Source organism: Narcine bancroftii, chromosome 1 (assembly GCF_036971445.1).
Source record: "Narcine bancroftii isolate sNarBan1 chromosome 1, sNarBan1.hap1, whole genome shotgun sequence".
In the NCBI taxonomy this organism is placed as follows: Eukaryota; Metazoa; Chordata; class Chondrichthyes; order Torpediniformes; family Narcinidae; genus Narcine; species Narcine bancroftii.
In genome coordinates this window covers 62865753-62877902 of record NC_091469.1, presented here as the reverse complement: position 1 = coordinate 62877902, position 12150 = coordinate 62865753, and the positions used below count along the sequence as shown (strand labels likewise).

The window sequence follows — 12150 nt, the reverse complement described above, 5'->3', positions numbered from 1 at the left end:
GAAGACCAAGATGCCAAAAGCTTTCTTCACAACCCTATCTCCTGTGATGCAACTTTCAGGGAATTATGTATCTGAATTTCCAGATTCCTTTGTTCCTCCACAATCCTCAAAGCCCTACCACTTATCGTGTATGTCCTACCATGGTTTGTCTTTCCAAAATGCAACACCTCATTCTTTTCTGAATTAAATTCCATCTGCCACTTTCTGGCCCATTTTTCCAGTTAGTCCATATCCCTCTGCAAACTTTGAAATCCTTCCTTGCCAAACTTGCTGATTCAATTTACTACATTGTCATCCAGATCACTGATATAGACAACAAACAATATTTCCAACACCAATCCCTGAGGCACACCACTAATCACAAGCCTCTAGTCTGAGAAGCAATCATCTACTACCACAATCTGTTTTCTCCCATTCAGAAAATTTTGAATCCAGTTTACAGCCTCTCCATGGATACCTGATGTTTGAACCTTGTGAACCGGCCTCCAGTGTAGGGCCATGTGTGGACAACATCTAGATCCTCTCCTTCTTCTATTTTTTTTGTAATCTCCTCAAAAAACTCTGCAAGATTCAGTACACATGAACTACCACACACAAAGCCATATTGATTATCCTTAATCAGGCCTTGGATGTCCAAATATTTGTATACCCCATCTCTCTGAATACTATCCAATAATTTACCTACTACCGACTTCAGGCTCACCAGCCTGTTATTTCCTGGTTTACATTTGGAGCCTTTTTATAAAATCAACAGATGCCACTTTATAGTTTATAGTGAGGTTAACATTCCAGATCAGACAAATAGTGGCCTATCCAGCTAAAATTTACTTGATTTAGGCTTTCTGGACAATATTTATTCTTAAACCAACATAAACTTTCTTTCTGATAAAACAGTATGGTCAATAAAAGAAAAATCATGGACATTCTCCCCTGTAACTGGCCATATTCTCTGGTTCTATAACAATATCTCGATGTAAAAAGGCTTACAGCTCTCAAAAGTGAATATTTCAGTATTTTGTTTCAAATTGTGGAGGTAAAATTATAAACAAAAATAGAAAAAGTACTTATATAAGTGAATATGACTTTAAATATAACCAGTTGTCAAAACATAATATATATCCTGTTCATTAACAGTTAAGAAATAAGCACTTACCCCTGCAATGCGCAATGAATTCGATGACATTTTTGTCTTAATAGTCTGAAAATATCTGTAAAACATTTTAAGCAGTTGTATCTTGTTAACAGATGCAAAGTGAACCATAATTATTAAAATCTTCAAATAAACAATTTTGACTTTAAATAGGTCGACAGTGATTTTTTATTTATTCTGAAAAAAGTTTATTTGGTTCTGTCCATAATTTATTGCTCCAAACATGGATAATTTTACTAATGATGCCCAGAACACAGCCGTTAATGACACGTACTGCACAATTATGATTCTACTTAAATGCAATTTATGGTTGATTTTATTCACTCCATAATACAGTTGGATTTACAAATTAAAGAGGATCATGAAGTACAGTACAACTCCGATTATCAGAAATGGTAAGGATAACTAAATTTTTCAGATAGCTGGTCATTTTTTAAAAGAAAACAGCCCAGTAGCAACAACAAATCCCTTATAGCAGTGTTTAAACAACAACATACAGCAAAGGAAGGCTTTTTAAGCATAACATATTGTTTAATTCTCAACAAAAAACAACCTGAACAAAATATGATAAATTCAACACCAAAAACTCAAAATTCTACTCAGAGGTTTTTCCAAATTTTTTTTTTTAAACGTGACGTCAGTTCGGCTCTGAACAAATTTTGGATAACTAAGGATTTCTGATTGTTTTGGATAGCCTTAGTTATCTGAAATTTTTCGGAGGCGAAGTGACATCATTTTGGCTTGAAAATTTTTCGGATAAATTAAAATTTCTGATTTTTCTGAAATCCTCAATTATCCGAAAAAAAATTTTCAGAGCCAAACAAATATCACTTTTGGGTCCAAAAAAATTTGGATAACTGAGGATTTGGGGATAATCAGAGTTGCACTGTAGTTAAATCCACGCATATAAGATTATTTCCATTGTAGCGGGTTGTGCATGAGTGCAGTGAAAAGACAGAGACAACAGCTTGAGAGCTCGAGTAACACAACTGCTTTACTTTGAATTCTGTGCTGTAGCCTAAAAGTCTCCAGTCCCGCCCCCTTTGTTCTAGCACTTGTGCCACAATGATTAAAGCACGCACGTGCCCTTCCGGTCTGGGCTGGAGGAGACAGTCCCACGATGCCATCTTTGCCACATCTGCCCTGATGACAAGCGGGGCTGGTTCGTCGCTACAAACACATGGGTCACCACACAACGCCCCCCCCGCCGAACCGGCACTGGTGGTCTTGCGATGCATTGAGGGTGAGGTCTGCTGTTTCGATGGCCGACTCCTACGTACTGGCGGGGGGACCTGTACTGGTTGAGACAAGTCCAAGTGCACTGGTTTCAAACGGTCCAGTGTGAATAACTCCTCCTTACTCCCAATGTCGAGCATAAAAGTGGACACATTTATTTGCAGCCCCTTGTAGGTCTTTCATAGGGGCACTGAAGGGGAGTTCTGAGTGCCCCTTCGCACAAATATATAATCACAAAGGACAAGTCTGGGTTTTGTTGCAGGATGGCTGATCATGTTGCAATGGTGGTGGTGGTCCAAGGGAGACCAGTTTGTCTCGCAACCTCTTGATGATGATTGTGGTGTCGGTGTCATGATTGGGTGATGAAGGAAGGAAATGGCCAGGGACTGCAAGGGCCTCACCATAAACTAGTTCAGCAGAGGAGTCTCTGAAGTCATCCTTAGGCACTGTGCGTATCCCCAGGAGAACGTAGGGCAGTTCAACTTTCCAGTTGGGCTTCTCAAGCCGTGCCATCAGCGCTGATTTGAGGTGGCAATGGAAGTGCTCAACCAGCCCATTAGCCTGGGGGTGATAAGCCATGGTGTGATGCAGCTGGGTGCCCAAGAGCTCACAGAGCTCAGTCCATAGGTGAACTGTGCTCCTCGGTCAGTCATTACGTCGCTGTGACACCAAAACGGGAGAGCAGGTGGAGAGGAAAGCTCTGGCGCACGTATCGGTGGAGACATCCAGAATCGGCATGGCCTCTGGCCAACGAGTGAACCTGTCCACCACTGTGAGCAGGTAGCACGACTCTCAGGAGACTGCCAAGGGCCCAACTATGTCCAGATGAACCTGCGGGTTGGAGTATCGAACTGCTGGACTTGGTGCTTGGTGTGCTGCTGGATCTTAGCAGACTGGCAGTCTGTGCAGATTTTTGCCCACTCCGTGATCTGCTTGCCAAACAAATCTGGAGGACACCAGCCGTACTGTTATGCGGATGGATGGGTGCGATAAACCATGGATTATGTCAAAAACCGTCCCTCCATTGGGCGGGGACCAGTGGCCAGGATTGGCCTGTTGTGCTGCAATCCCGTGACCGCAGTTCTGAAGCTGTGCGTCTCAGAATCATCTTGCTGGGCATGAGCAAGATTGTGGCAGTTGATGCCTTGCGCTAATGTGTTGACTGCTGGTCTGAGGAGGGTGTCAGCGACAACGTTGTGTTTTCAGGAGAGATGATGAATAGCGGTGGTGAATTCAGAGATGTAGGATAAGTGCCTTTGCTGTCGGGCGAACCATATGGGTCAGAGAACTTTGAGAAGGTGAAAGTGAGTGGTTTGTGATACTTCAGTTCAGGTGGTCGCAGGTGGCGAGTGAAAAAGGTGAAAGGTCTGTATGAGTCGTTAATGAACTGTTCCAGGACAGCGCCAACTGCTGTGTTTGACGTGTCGACAGTGAGGGTCGTCAGTACGTCCATTCATGGGTGGACTAGCATTGTTGTATGGGCCAGGGCCTCCTTGGTCTCCTCAAAAGCGTTGTGAGCTTCATCTGACCATGTGAGGTCCTTTTTTTAAATCTGACATCAGGGCAAAAAGAGTGCGCATAATCAAGGCTGCCGCAGGGATGAACCTGTTGTAGAAATTCACCGTGTCCACGAAATATTGTAGACCTTTCAGTGTCATTGGCCTGGCGGACAGTCATATGGCTTCCACTTTATTGGGTAGGAAGGTGGTGCCATCTTTGGTTATGTTGTGGTCCAGAAAGTCTATTTCCTCAAGGCCAAACTGGCACTTCCCCAGGACAATGGTGAGGCTGAATTGTGGGAGGTGGTTGAAAAGCTGGCGCAGGTGTGCATGTGCTCCTTGGGGATGCTGCTGGCTACCAAGATATTGTCAACGTAGATGAAAAAGAAAGGCAAGTCTCTGCCAACCGTGTCCATGAGACACTGGAACATCTGCGCTGCATTTTTCAAGCCAAATAGCATGCGAAGGAACTTGGAACAGGTCGGACGGAGTGATGATACTGGTCTTCTGGACATCATCTGGTTGCACGGGGATCTGATGGCATCCCCTATTCAGGTCGACTTTAGAGAAGAGCTTTACACCATGGAGGTTTGGTGCAAAGTCTTGGATATGGGGAATTGGGTAGCGATCGAGCATCGTTAAAACATCTATGGTCCCAGCAGGGTCTCCAGCTGCCATTGGACTTTGGCACCAAGTTGAGGGGTGAGGCCCACAGGCTATCGGAACAGAGGACGATTTTGAGTTCATCCATGCATTTAAACTCTTCCTTGGCGAGGTTGAGTTTGTCCGGGGCCAGGCAGCAGGCTCACAATTGCAATGGTGGGCCAGTGGTTGTGATGTGGTGCTGGACGCTGTGCTTCAACATGGCAGCAGTGAACTGGAGGTGCAGGATGGATGGAAAGTTAGCAAGGAGGCAGCTGTATTGACCGTGTTGAGTCTTCATGGAAGCGAGCTGGGTGGACGGCTCATTGGACATGCTGAGGGGCACGGTCTGGAAAGTCCCAGCATGGACTAATCGTCTGCCCTGGAGGTCCACTAGTAGGGAATGTGCCCACAGGAAATTCACGCCCAACAGACGTTTGTCCATTGAAGCCGGCGTGAAGGACCAATTGAAGGTGGTCTCACTGAAATGTACAAAAGTTTTAATGGGGGTGTTGCTGGCAGCACACAGGGAGGGGCCATGGCGTCTCATGCATGTCTCGAGTGCTGTAGGGGGACTGACACTTATCTCCACCCCCACGTCCATGAGGAACGTGCAGCCTGAGATCCTGTCCCAGAAATGAGCATGGCTGGCAGCACCTGGGTGCTGATGCCTCCCCCAACGCTGATGATAGAAGCACCATTTTGGGTCGGGCCTTTCTGTTCTCTGGCTGGGCAGAGCCTCTTCACATGATCAACTGGACTTGGGCGTTCTCCTCAGCGGCAGCCGTGTAACACGGTTGACTGAGTCTATGGACTTGAGCTTGGAACAGTACAGAATGTCTGGTCATGCTGCAACCTTGTGTGGGTCGCTGAAATCCATGTCGGCCAATAGGAGTCTGATGTCTTCAGGCATTTGATCGTGGAATGCCTGCTCGAACATGAGGAAGGGCTTGTGCCCTTCTGCCAGTGTGAGCATTTCATCCATGAGGGTGGACATGGTCCTATTGCCTTGGCCGTCCAAGTGAAGGAGCCTGGTGGCTCTCTCGCGCCATGAGAGGCCATACGTGTTAAAAGGAAGTTTTTAAGAGCCATGTATTTACCTTCCTCTGGTGTCATCTAGATGAGGTAATCAACCCAAGAGGCAGGCTTCCTGGTCAAGCGAGCTGATGACGTAGAAATATCTCGTCGAATCAGAGGTAATTTGTTTTGATCTGGAACTGGGTAACCGCTTGGCCAAACCAAGTGTGGGACCTATTTGTCCAGAATGCTGGCAGCTTCAACGCATCATCGCCAATGGCTGCGGGTTCCATTGTATCAAGTCTTCAGGACGTGGAGACTCGTCAGGGTCACCAATGTAGTGGGTGGTATGCAAGCGCAGCGAAAAGACAGACAACAGGCTGAGAGCTCAAGTAACACAACTATTTTACTTTGAATTCCGCGCTATAGCCTTTAAGCCGGTCTCCGGTCCCACCCCCTGCGTTGTGGCATTTGTGTCACGATGATGCAAGCGCCCACGCACCCTTCCGGTCTGGGCCGGAAGAGACGGTCCCACAAGGCAACCTTTGCCACTGACTGTGCCTGACAAGCGGGACCAGTTTGCCGCTACAAACATGTGGGTCGCCACACCATGGTATTTCTACAAGTTGTGCCAATGGGTAACAATTTTAACAGAATTAGTTCTTTGCACCCCATTGTTGATAATTTAAGTACCTGGGTCATCTTCCATTATGTTGAGAGCCTCTGTAGCAGCAGAGGCAAGCATAGGTGGCAAAGATGCTGAGAAACAATAACCTTGTCCAGAAAGTCGCTGTAAATAAAACCAAAACAAGTATTAATTGAAATACATCATTAGTATGTTTATCATAAAATTAAGAATTCAGGAAAACAAGACCATTGTCTTAAAATGAACTCATGATGCACAATTCCATTCAACCAAAAGGATTCTATTGGAAGTCGTTGCATTTAGGTCTCCTGACAAAATATCAAGTACTTAGTTTAAGCTTAATTCAAATACTAATTGCTTTTTGAGTATCAAGCTCTGAAGTGTTCATAAAAATAAAAAAATTGCTTTAATTTAAATTACAACAAAGTATTAAAGTAATTATTGTTAAATTAAGATTTGGCTTTATTTATTCTTTCCTGCTATTTTTCCCCCTCCCAAACTGTTTTATCTTCTGCAATATTACTCAAATAACTATTCTTTGAAACAGATAGTGATATTTATTTGACTGTGGAATTACACGGGGATTGGCATTGGAAATTCAGTATGCAAGTTACCTGATGATCAATGACAAAAGATCTTCCACAGCAGAATCCTCCAATTGAAGCCAAGGAGTTCTCCATATTTGCACTTATCAGGTCAATGTCATCAATCTGTTATATTTTGATTGAGTGAAAAAGAAAAGCATAAAATATTTTTGCAGCAAGATTCTATTAAACTCTGTGCAATGTTGGAAAAATCCATTGAATATTTATTGGTCGAATGGCCATATAAGCAAAATTTCTCACACTCTGCCTCACCTATTAGATGCCATGCTTTATCCCTTTAAGTGGATCAACTTTGGTCATCATAATGCAGAAGCATTAAATTTTATCTTTTCTCATGATGTCTGCAAAACTGGCAATCTCTGTTTAATGGCCTTTAATGGAGACTATGGGCACGGTCTTCTTGAACAGATCTAGTTCATGTCAAGAGTCCATTGCAGATTTGCCTTAACCATCTTGGTGTAAGGCAAGTGTCAATTACTTGCAGGATTATGCTCTTTCAAAAATGGCAGGCATCTGTACAATGTGATCCCAAGTTGACTACATAAGAACATAAAGAAAACAGGTACAAACTACTCAGTCCCAGAAGCATGCCCTACCACTCAATATGATCACAACTGATCTGCCAAGGCCTCAACTCCTCTGCTGTGCCAGTACCCCATATAGGCCTTAATTTCCACATCTTTCAAAAATTTAACTACTTCCTCATTGAATATCTGCAATAATCAAGATTTTTTGGGCACAAACCAAAGGTTACTTTCACTGCAACTTACTAACTTTTCAATAATTAATAATCTGGTTACTTGCTTAATGGACAATTATATCAGATTTATTTTTCCAGACCCTTTTTAATGAAACATAATTAAAATCTCGTACTATTTGCGTTCTGTCATCACTACTCACTTCTGGATTACTAGTGCAACAATTGCATAATACAAGATAAAAACAACTTACATTCACCCCAAAATGTTCTGTTACACCTCGTCCATGCTCTCCTAGAACTCCAAAGGACAAGCTTTCTTCTAAGAATATTCGCACTTTGTACTTGTATTTCAGTTTGACCTGGATTTTAAGGGATGTGAAAGGATATTTTAAAAACTTCTGAAATCATTCAGGTAGAGCAGTGGTTCCCAACCTTTTACTTTCTACTCACATACCACTTTAAGTATTCCCTATGCCAGAAGTCGACTGATCCCGGGGCCGCATTCGCGGACGAGGCCTCCTTGCCCAGGCCACCGGCCTATATGGAGATAGTTAAAAGCCTTTCCACAGAAGAGCGGCCTAGCAACGCCAAAGCCGCCTCCTGGTAACTGTTGCAAACTCGGCGGGCAGGACAGGACCAATGACGCCGACTCGAGTACTAACCCGCGCGGACAGGCCACCGATCCAGGCTCGCCTCAACGACGTGACTCCGGTTCCGGCGCGGTCTCATGAACGGCGATGCATCAGCATCGGTGCCCGACTAACTTCGGCACCAACAGCGCTGGATGGGGCCAGTACTGCACACACTGCACTCCACCTAAAAGCTCCTTTGCGCAGGCCCAAGGACATGTCCACGTCCTCCCTCTTAAAAGATGCACACAAACTCAAGCTAGCATGCTGGAACATCAGAACCATGCTAGACAAGGCTGACAGCCACCGACCTGAACGTCAGTCTGCCCTCATCGCACATGAACTCCTCAGACTTGACGTCGACATAGCCGCTGCGCAGCTCAGATGGCGAAGTCCGCCTCAGCGACAAGATCTCCATCCTCAATCGATAGTCAGAACACTTTCAATCTCTTTTCAGTGCCAACCGCTCAGTCCAAGAATCTGCCCTGCTCCAGCAACCTCAACAACTCTTGAGTCTAGAGCTGGATGAGGTCCTTACCCAGGAAGAGACATATAAGGTAAATGAACATCTGAAAAGTGGCAAAGCAGCAGGTATGGATGGAATCCCCCCCCAGAGGTCTGGAAGACTGGCGGCAAAACTCTGCATACCAAACTGCATGTGTTTTTCGTGCTCTGCTGGGACCAAGGAAAGCTTCCTCAGGACCTTCGTGATGCCATCATCATTACCTGTACAAAAACAAAGGTGAGAAATCAGACTGCTCAAACTACTGGGGAATCACGCTGCTCTCCATTGCAGGCAAAATCTTCGCTAGGATTCTCCTTAATAGACTAATACCTATTGACGCCAAAAATGTCCTCCCAGAATCACAGTGTGGCTTTCGCGCAAACAGAGGAACTTCTGACATGGTCTTTGCCCTCAGACAGCTCCAAGAAAAGTGCAGAGAACAAAACAAAGGGCTCTGCATCACCTTTGTTGACCTCACCAAAGCCTTCGACACTGTGAACAGGAAAGGGCTTTGGCAAATACTAGAGCGCCTCGGATGCCCCCCCAAGTTCCTCAACATGGTTATCCAACTGCACGAAAACCAACAAGGTCGGGTCAGATACAGCAATGAGCTCTCCAAACCCTTCTCCATTGACAACGGCGTGAAGCAAGGCTGCGTCCTCGCACCAACCCTCTTTACTATCTTCTTCAGCATGATGCTGAAACAAGCCATGAAAGACCTCAACAATGAAGATGCTGTTTACATCCGGTACCGCACGGATGGCATTCTCTTCAATCTGAGGCACCTGCAAGCTCATACCAAGACACAAGAGCAACTTGTCCGTGAACTACTCTTTGCAGACGATGCCGCTTTAGTTGCCCATTCAGAGCCAGCTCTTCAGCGCTTGACGTCCTGTTTTGCGGAAACTGCTAAAATGTTTGGCCTGGAAGTCAGCCTGAAGAAAACTGAGGTCCTCCATCAGCCAGCTCCCCACCATGACTACCAGCGCCCCCACATCACTGTCGGGCACACAACTCAAAACGGTCAACCAGTTTACCTACCTCGGCTGCACCATTTCATCTGATGCAAGGATCGACAACGAGATAGACAACAGACTCGCCAAGGCAAATAGCGCCTTTGGAAGACTACACAAAAGAGTCTGGAAAAACAACCACCTGAAGAAACACACAAAGATCAGCGTATATAGAGCCGTTGTCATACCCATGCTCCTGTTCGGCTCCGAATCATGGGTCCTTTACTGGCATCACCTACGGCTCCTAGAACGCTTCTATCAGCGCTGTCTCCGCTCCATGCTCCACATTCATTGGAGTGACTTCATCATCAACATCGAAGTACTCGAACTGGGAGAGTCTGCAAGCATCGAATCCATGCTGCTGAAGAGCCAACTGCGCTGGGTGGGTCATGTCTCCAGAATGGAGGACCATCGCCTTCCCAAGATCGTGTTATATGGCGAGCTCTCCACTGGCCACCGAGTCAGAGGTGCACCAAAGAAGAGGTACAAGGACTGTTTAAAGAAATCTCTTGGTGCCTGCCACATTGACCACCGCCAATGGGCTGATATCGCCTCTAACCGTGCATCTTGGCGCCTCACAGTTCGGCGGGCAGCAACCTCCTTTGAAGAAGACCGTAGTGCCCATCTCACTGACAAAAGACAAAGGAGGAAAAACCCAACACCCAACCCCTACCAACCAATTTTCCCTTGCAACCGCTGCAACCGTGTCTGCCTGTCCCGCATCGGACTTGTCAGTCACCAACGAGCCTGCAGCAGACGTGGACATACCCCTCCATATTTTATTGGCTTCGTCCGCGAAGCCAAGCCAAAGAAGAAGAAAAATGCCAGAAGTGTTCTGTGATTAATAAGGGATTGCTTAAGGTGGTATGTGAGTGGAAAGAAAAAGTTTGGAAACCACTGTTTTAATCATTCCAAATTGATTTGTTATGTGCACAGTTTCACAACTCCAAAGGAAATGGGCCAATGACAATTTTTCTCAAGCAAAATATTTCAGTACTAATTGGGTCTAGAGCAGTGATTCTCAACCTTCCCTTCTTACTCACACACCACCTTAAGCAATGCCTTACTAATCACAGAACACTTATGGCACAGGGAATACTTAAAGTGGTATGTGAGTGGAAAGTAAAAGGTTGGGAACCACTGAGGCAGAGGATTGAAGACACTAAGGTAATTGAAAAGTACAGGTTCTGTTGCAATGCTGATGTGGCTACTTCTTGCTCACAAGGCCTTCTTTTATTTACCCTTCACACCTTTCACTTACCAGTTCTGGAAGAGGACAAATATATCCAGTGTTCATGTACAATCCTTCAACTACAAGAAATCGCCTGGTTACTCGAGCTTTACGAGGATTCTTAAAAAAAATACAAATTTGATTTTTAAAATACCTTCAGCAAAAGATAGAGAACATTTGAAACAAGATGGTTTTATATCATTCCCGATTTCTTAAAAATATCTTGCCTTCTGATCCTCAAGTTCTTGTTCTTTCAGCAGTCGCTCCAGGTCATCCATATCATTATGTTTAAAATATTTTAAGTTGCTCCGTGAAGCTTGCAAACCTTTTTGAATAGCAAAGCATGCAGCTTCATCCCTGTAAAACAAATTAAAAACATCAAAGGTGCACACAACCCAAGATGCTTCATTACAAGCATTTCAACCAATATAACTGTATGCTTTCATGATTTTTCCTGTCAAATTTATATCCTTAGCAAATTACAAACAGTTTGGTTTCTTTATTGCCAACTTGGTTGATATCTGTTAAATCTACACTGTTTTAACTCTCACAATAACCATCTCAGGCACTGGAGAAGTATCTCAGATTAAACTTTTAATGTTTATTCATGTCCCACAACAGATGATATTAGCAATATATAATCTAGAAACAATTATTGCTGATGAAGTCTTCAATAAAATAACAAGTCCCTTGCATACAATGGATTAATAATTAATTATTTGTCTTTGATTAGTGTTCCTGTTATTATTCCAGCTTCAAAATTCAGGACAGTTTCTTTTCAGGATTTAATCAGACTTGCTGAATGGGCCATTCCTTATCACCAAAATAAAACTACAAAAATATATAGTGAAAAATGGTCTGTGAAAGGAACTTGGTGGGTTGTTCAGCATCTGTGGAGGCAAAGGGATCGTCAACATTTTGAGCTGAGACTGAGAGTGTACAGGGGAGATGTCCAGTATAAATGGAGGTTTGAAAGGGGGGGTGAGGCAGGAGCTGTTAAGCAACAGGTGGGTGAGGAAGGATTGATGGGTAGATGGAACCACGTGGGTAGGAAAGGAAGGAGGTAGAGAAAGACTGGTTGGTACTAAATGGGAGACAAGAAAGGGCTGCAGATGATGGAATTTGATAAGGAAGGTGATGAGTGAACCTGAAAGGGAAGGGGTCGGTGGGGCAAATGGGAACAGAAAGTAAGATGGAACCAATGTATGATATATCAGATGGAACTGGGAGGTGGGGGAAGGGAAAGGAAAGAATAGGGTCCATGAAAGGATCCAGGT

General features: G+C 44.5%; 1 protein-coding gene across 2 annotated transcripts in view; it reads right to left on the bottom strand.

Moving 5' to 3' along the window:
* sptlc1 (serine palmitoyltransferase, long chain base subunit 1) overlaps window positions 1-12150 on the bottom strand; it is a 69049-nt gene that overhangs the window by 18632 nt on the left and 38267 nt on the right. For both annotated transcript variants that reach the window (XM_069928229.1, XM_069928219.1), the window contains exons 7-12: window positions 11101-11230; window positions 10904-10993; window positions 7747-7854; window positions 6805-6900; window positions 6238-6334; window positions 1154-1208 (exon numbers count right to left, since the gene is read on the bottom strand). In XM_069928229.1, coding sequence (XP_069784330.1) covers window positions 1154-1208; window positions 6238-6334; window positions 6805-6900; window positions 7747-7854; window positions 10904-10993; window positions 11101-11230 — 576 coding nt within the window. The remainder of the gene's footprint in view (window positions 1-1153; window positions 1209-6237; window positions 6335-6804; window positions 6901-7746; window positions 7855-10903; window positions 10994-11100; window positions 11231-12150) is intronic.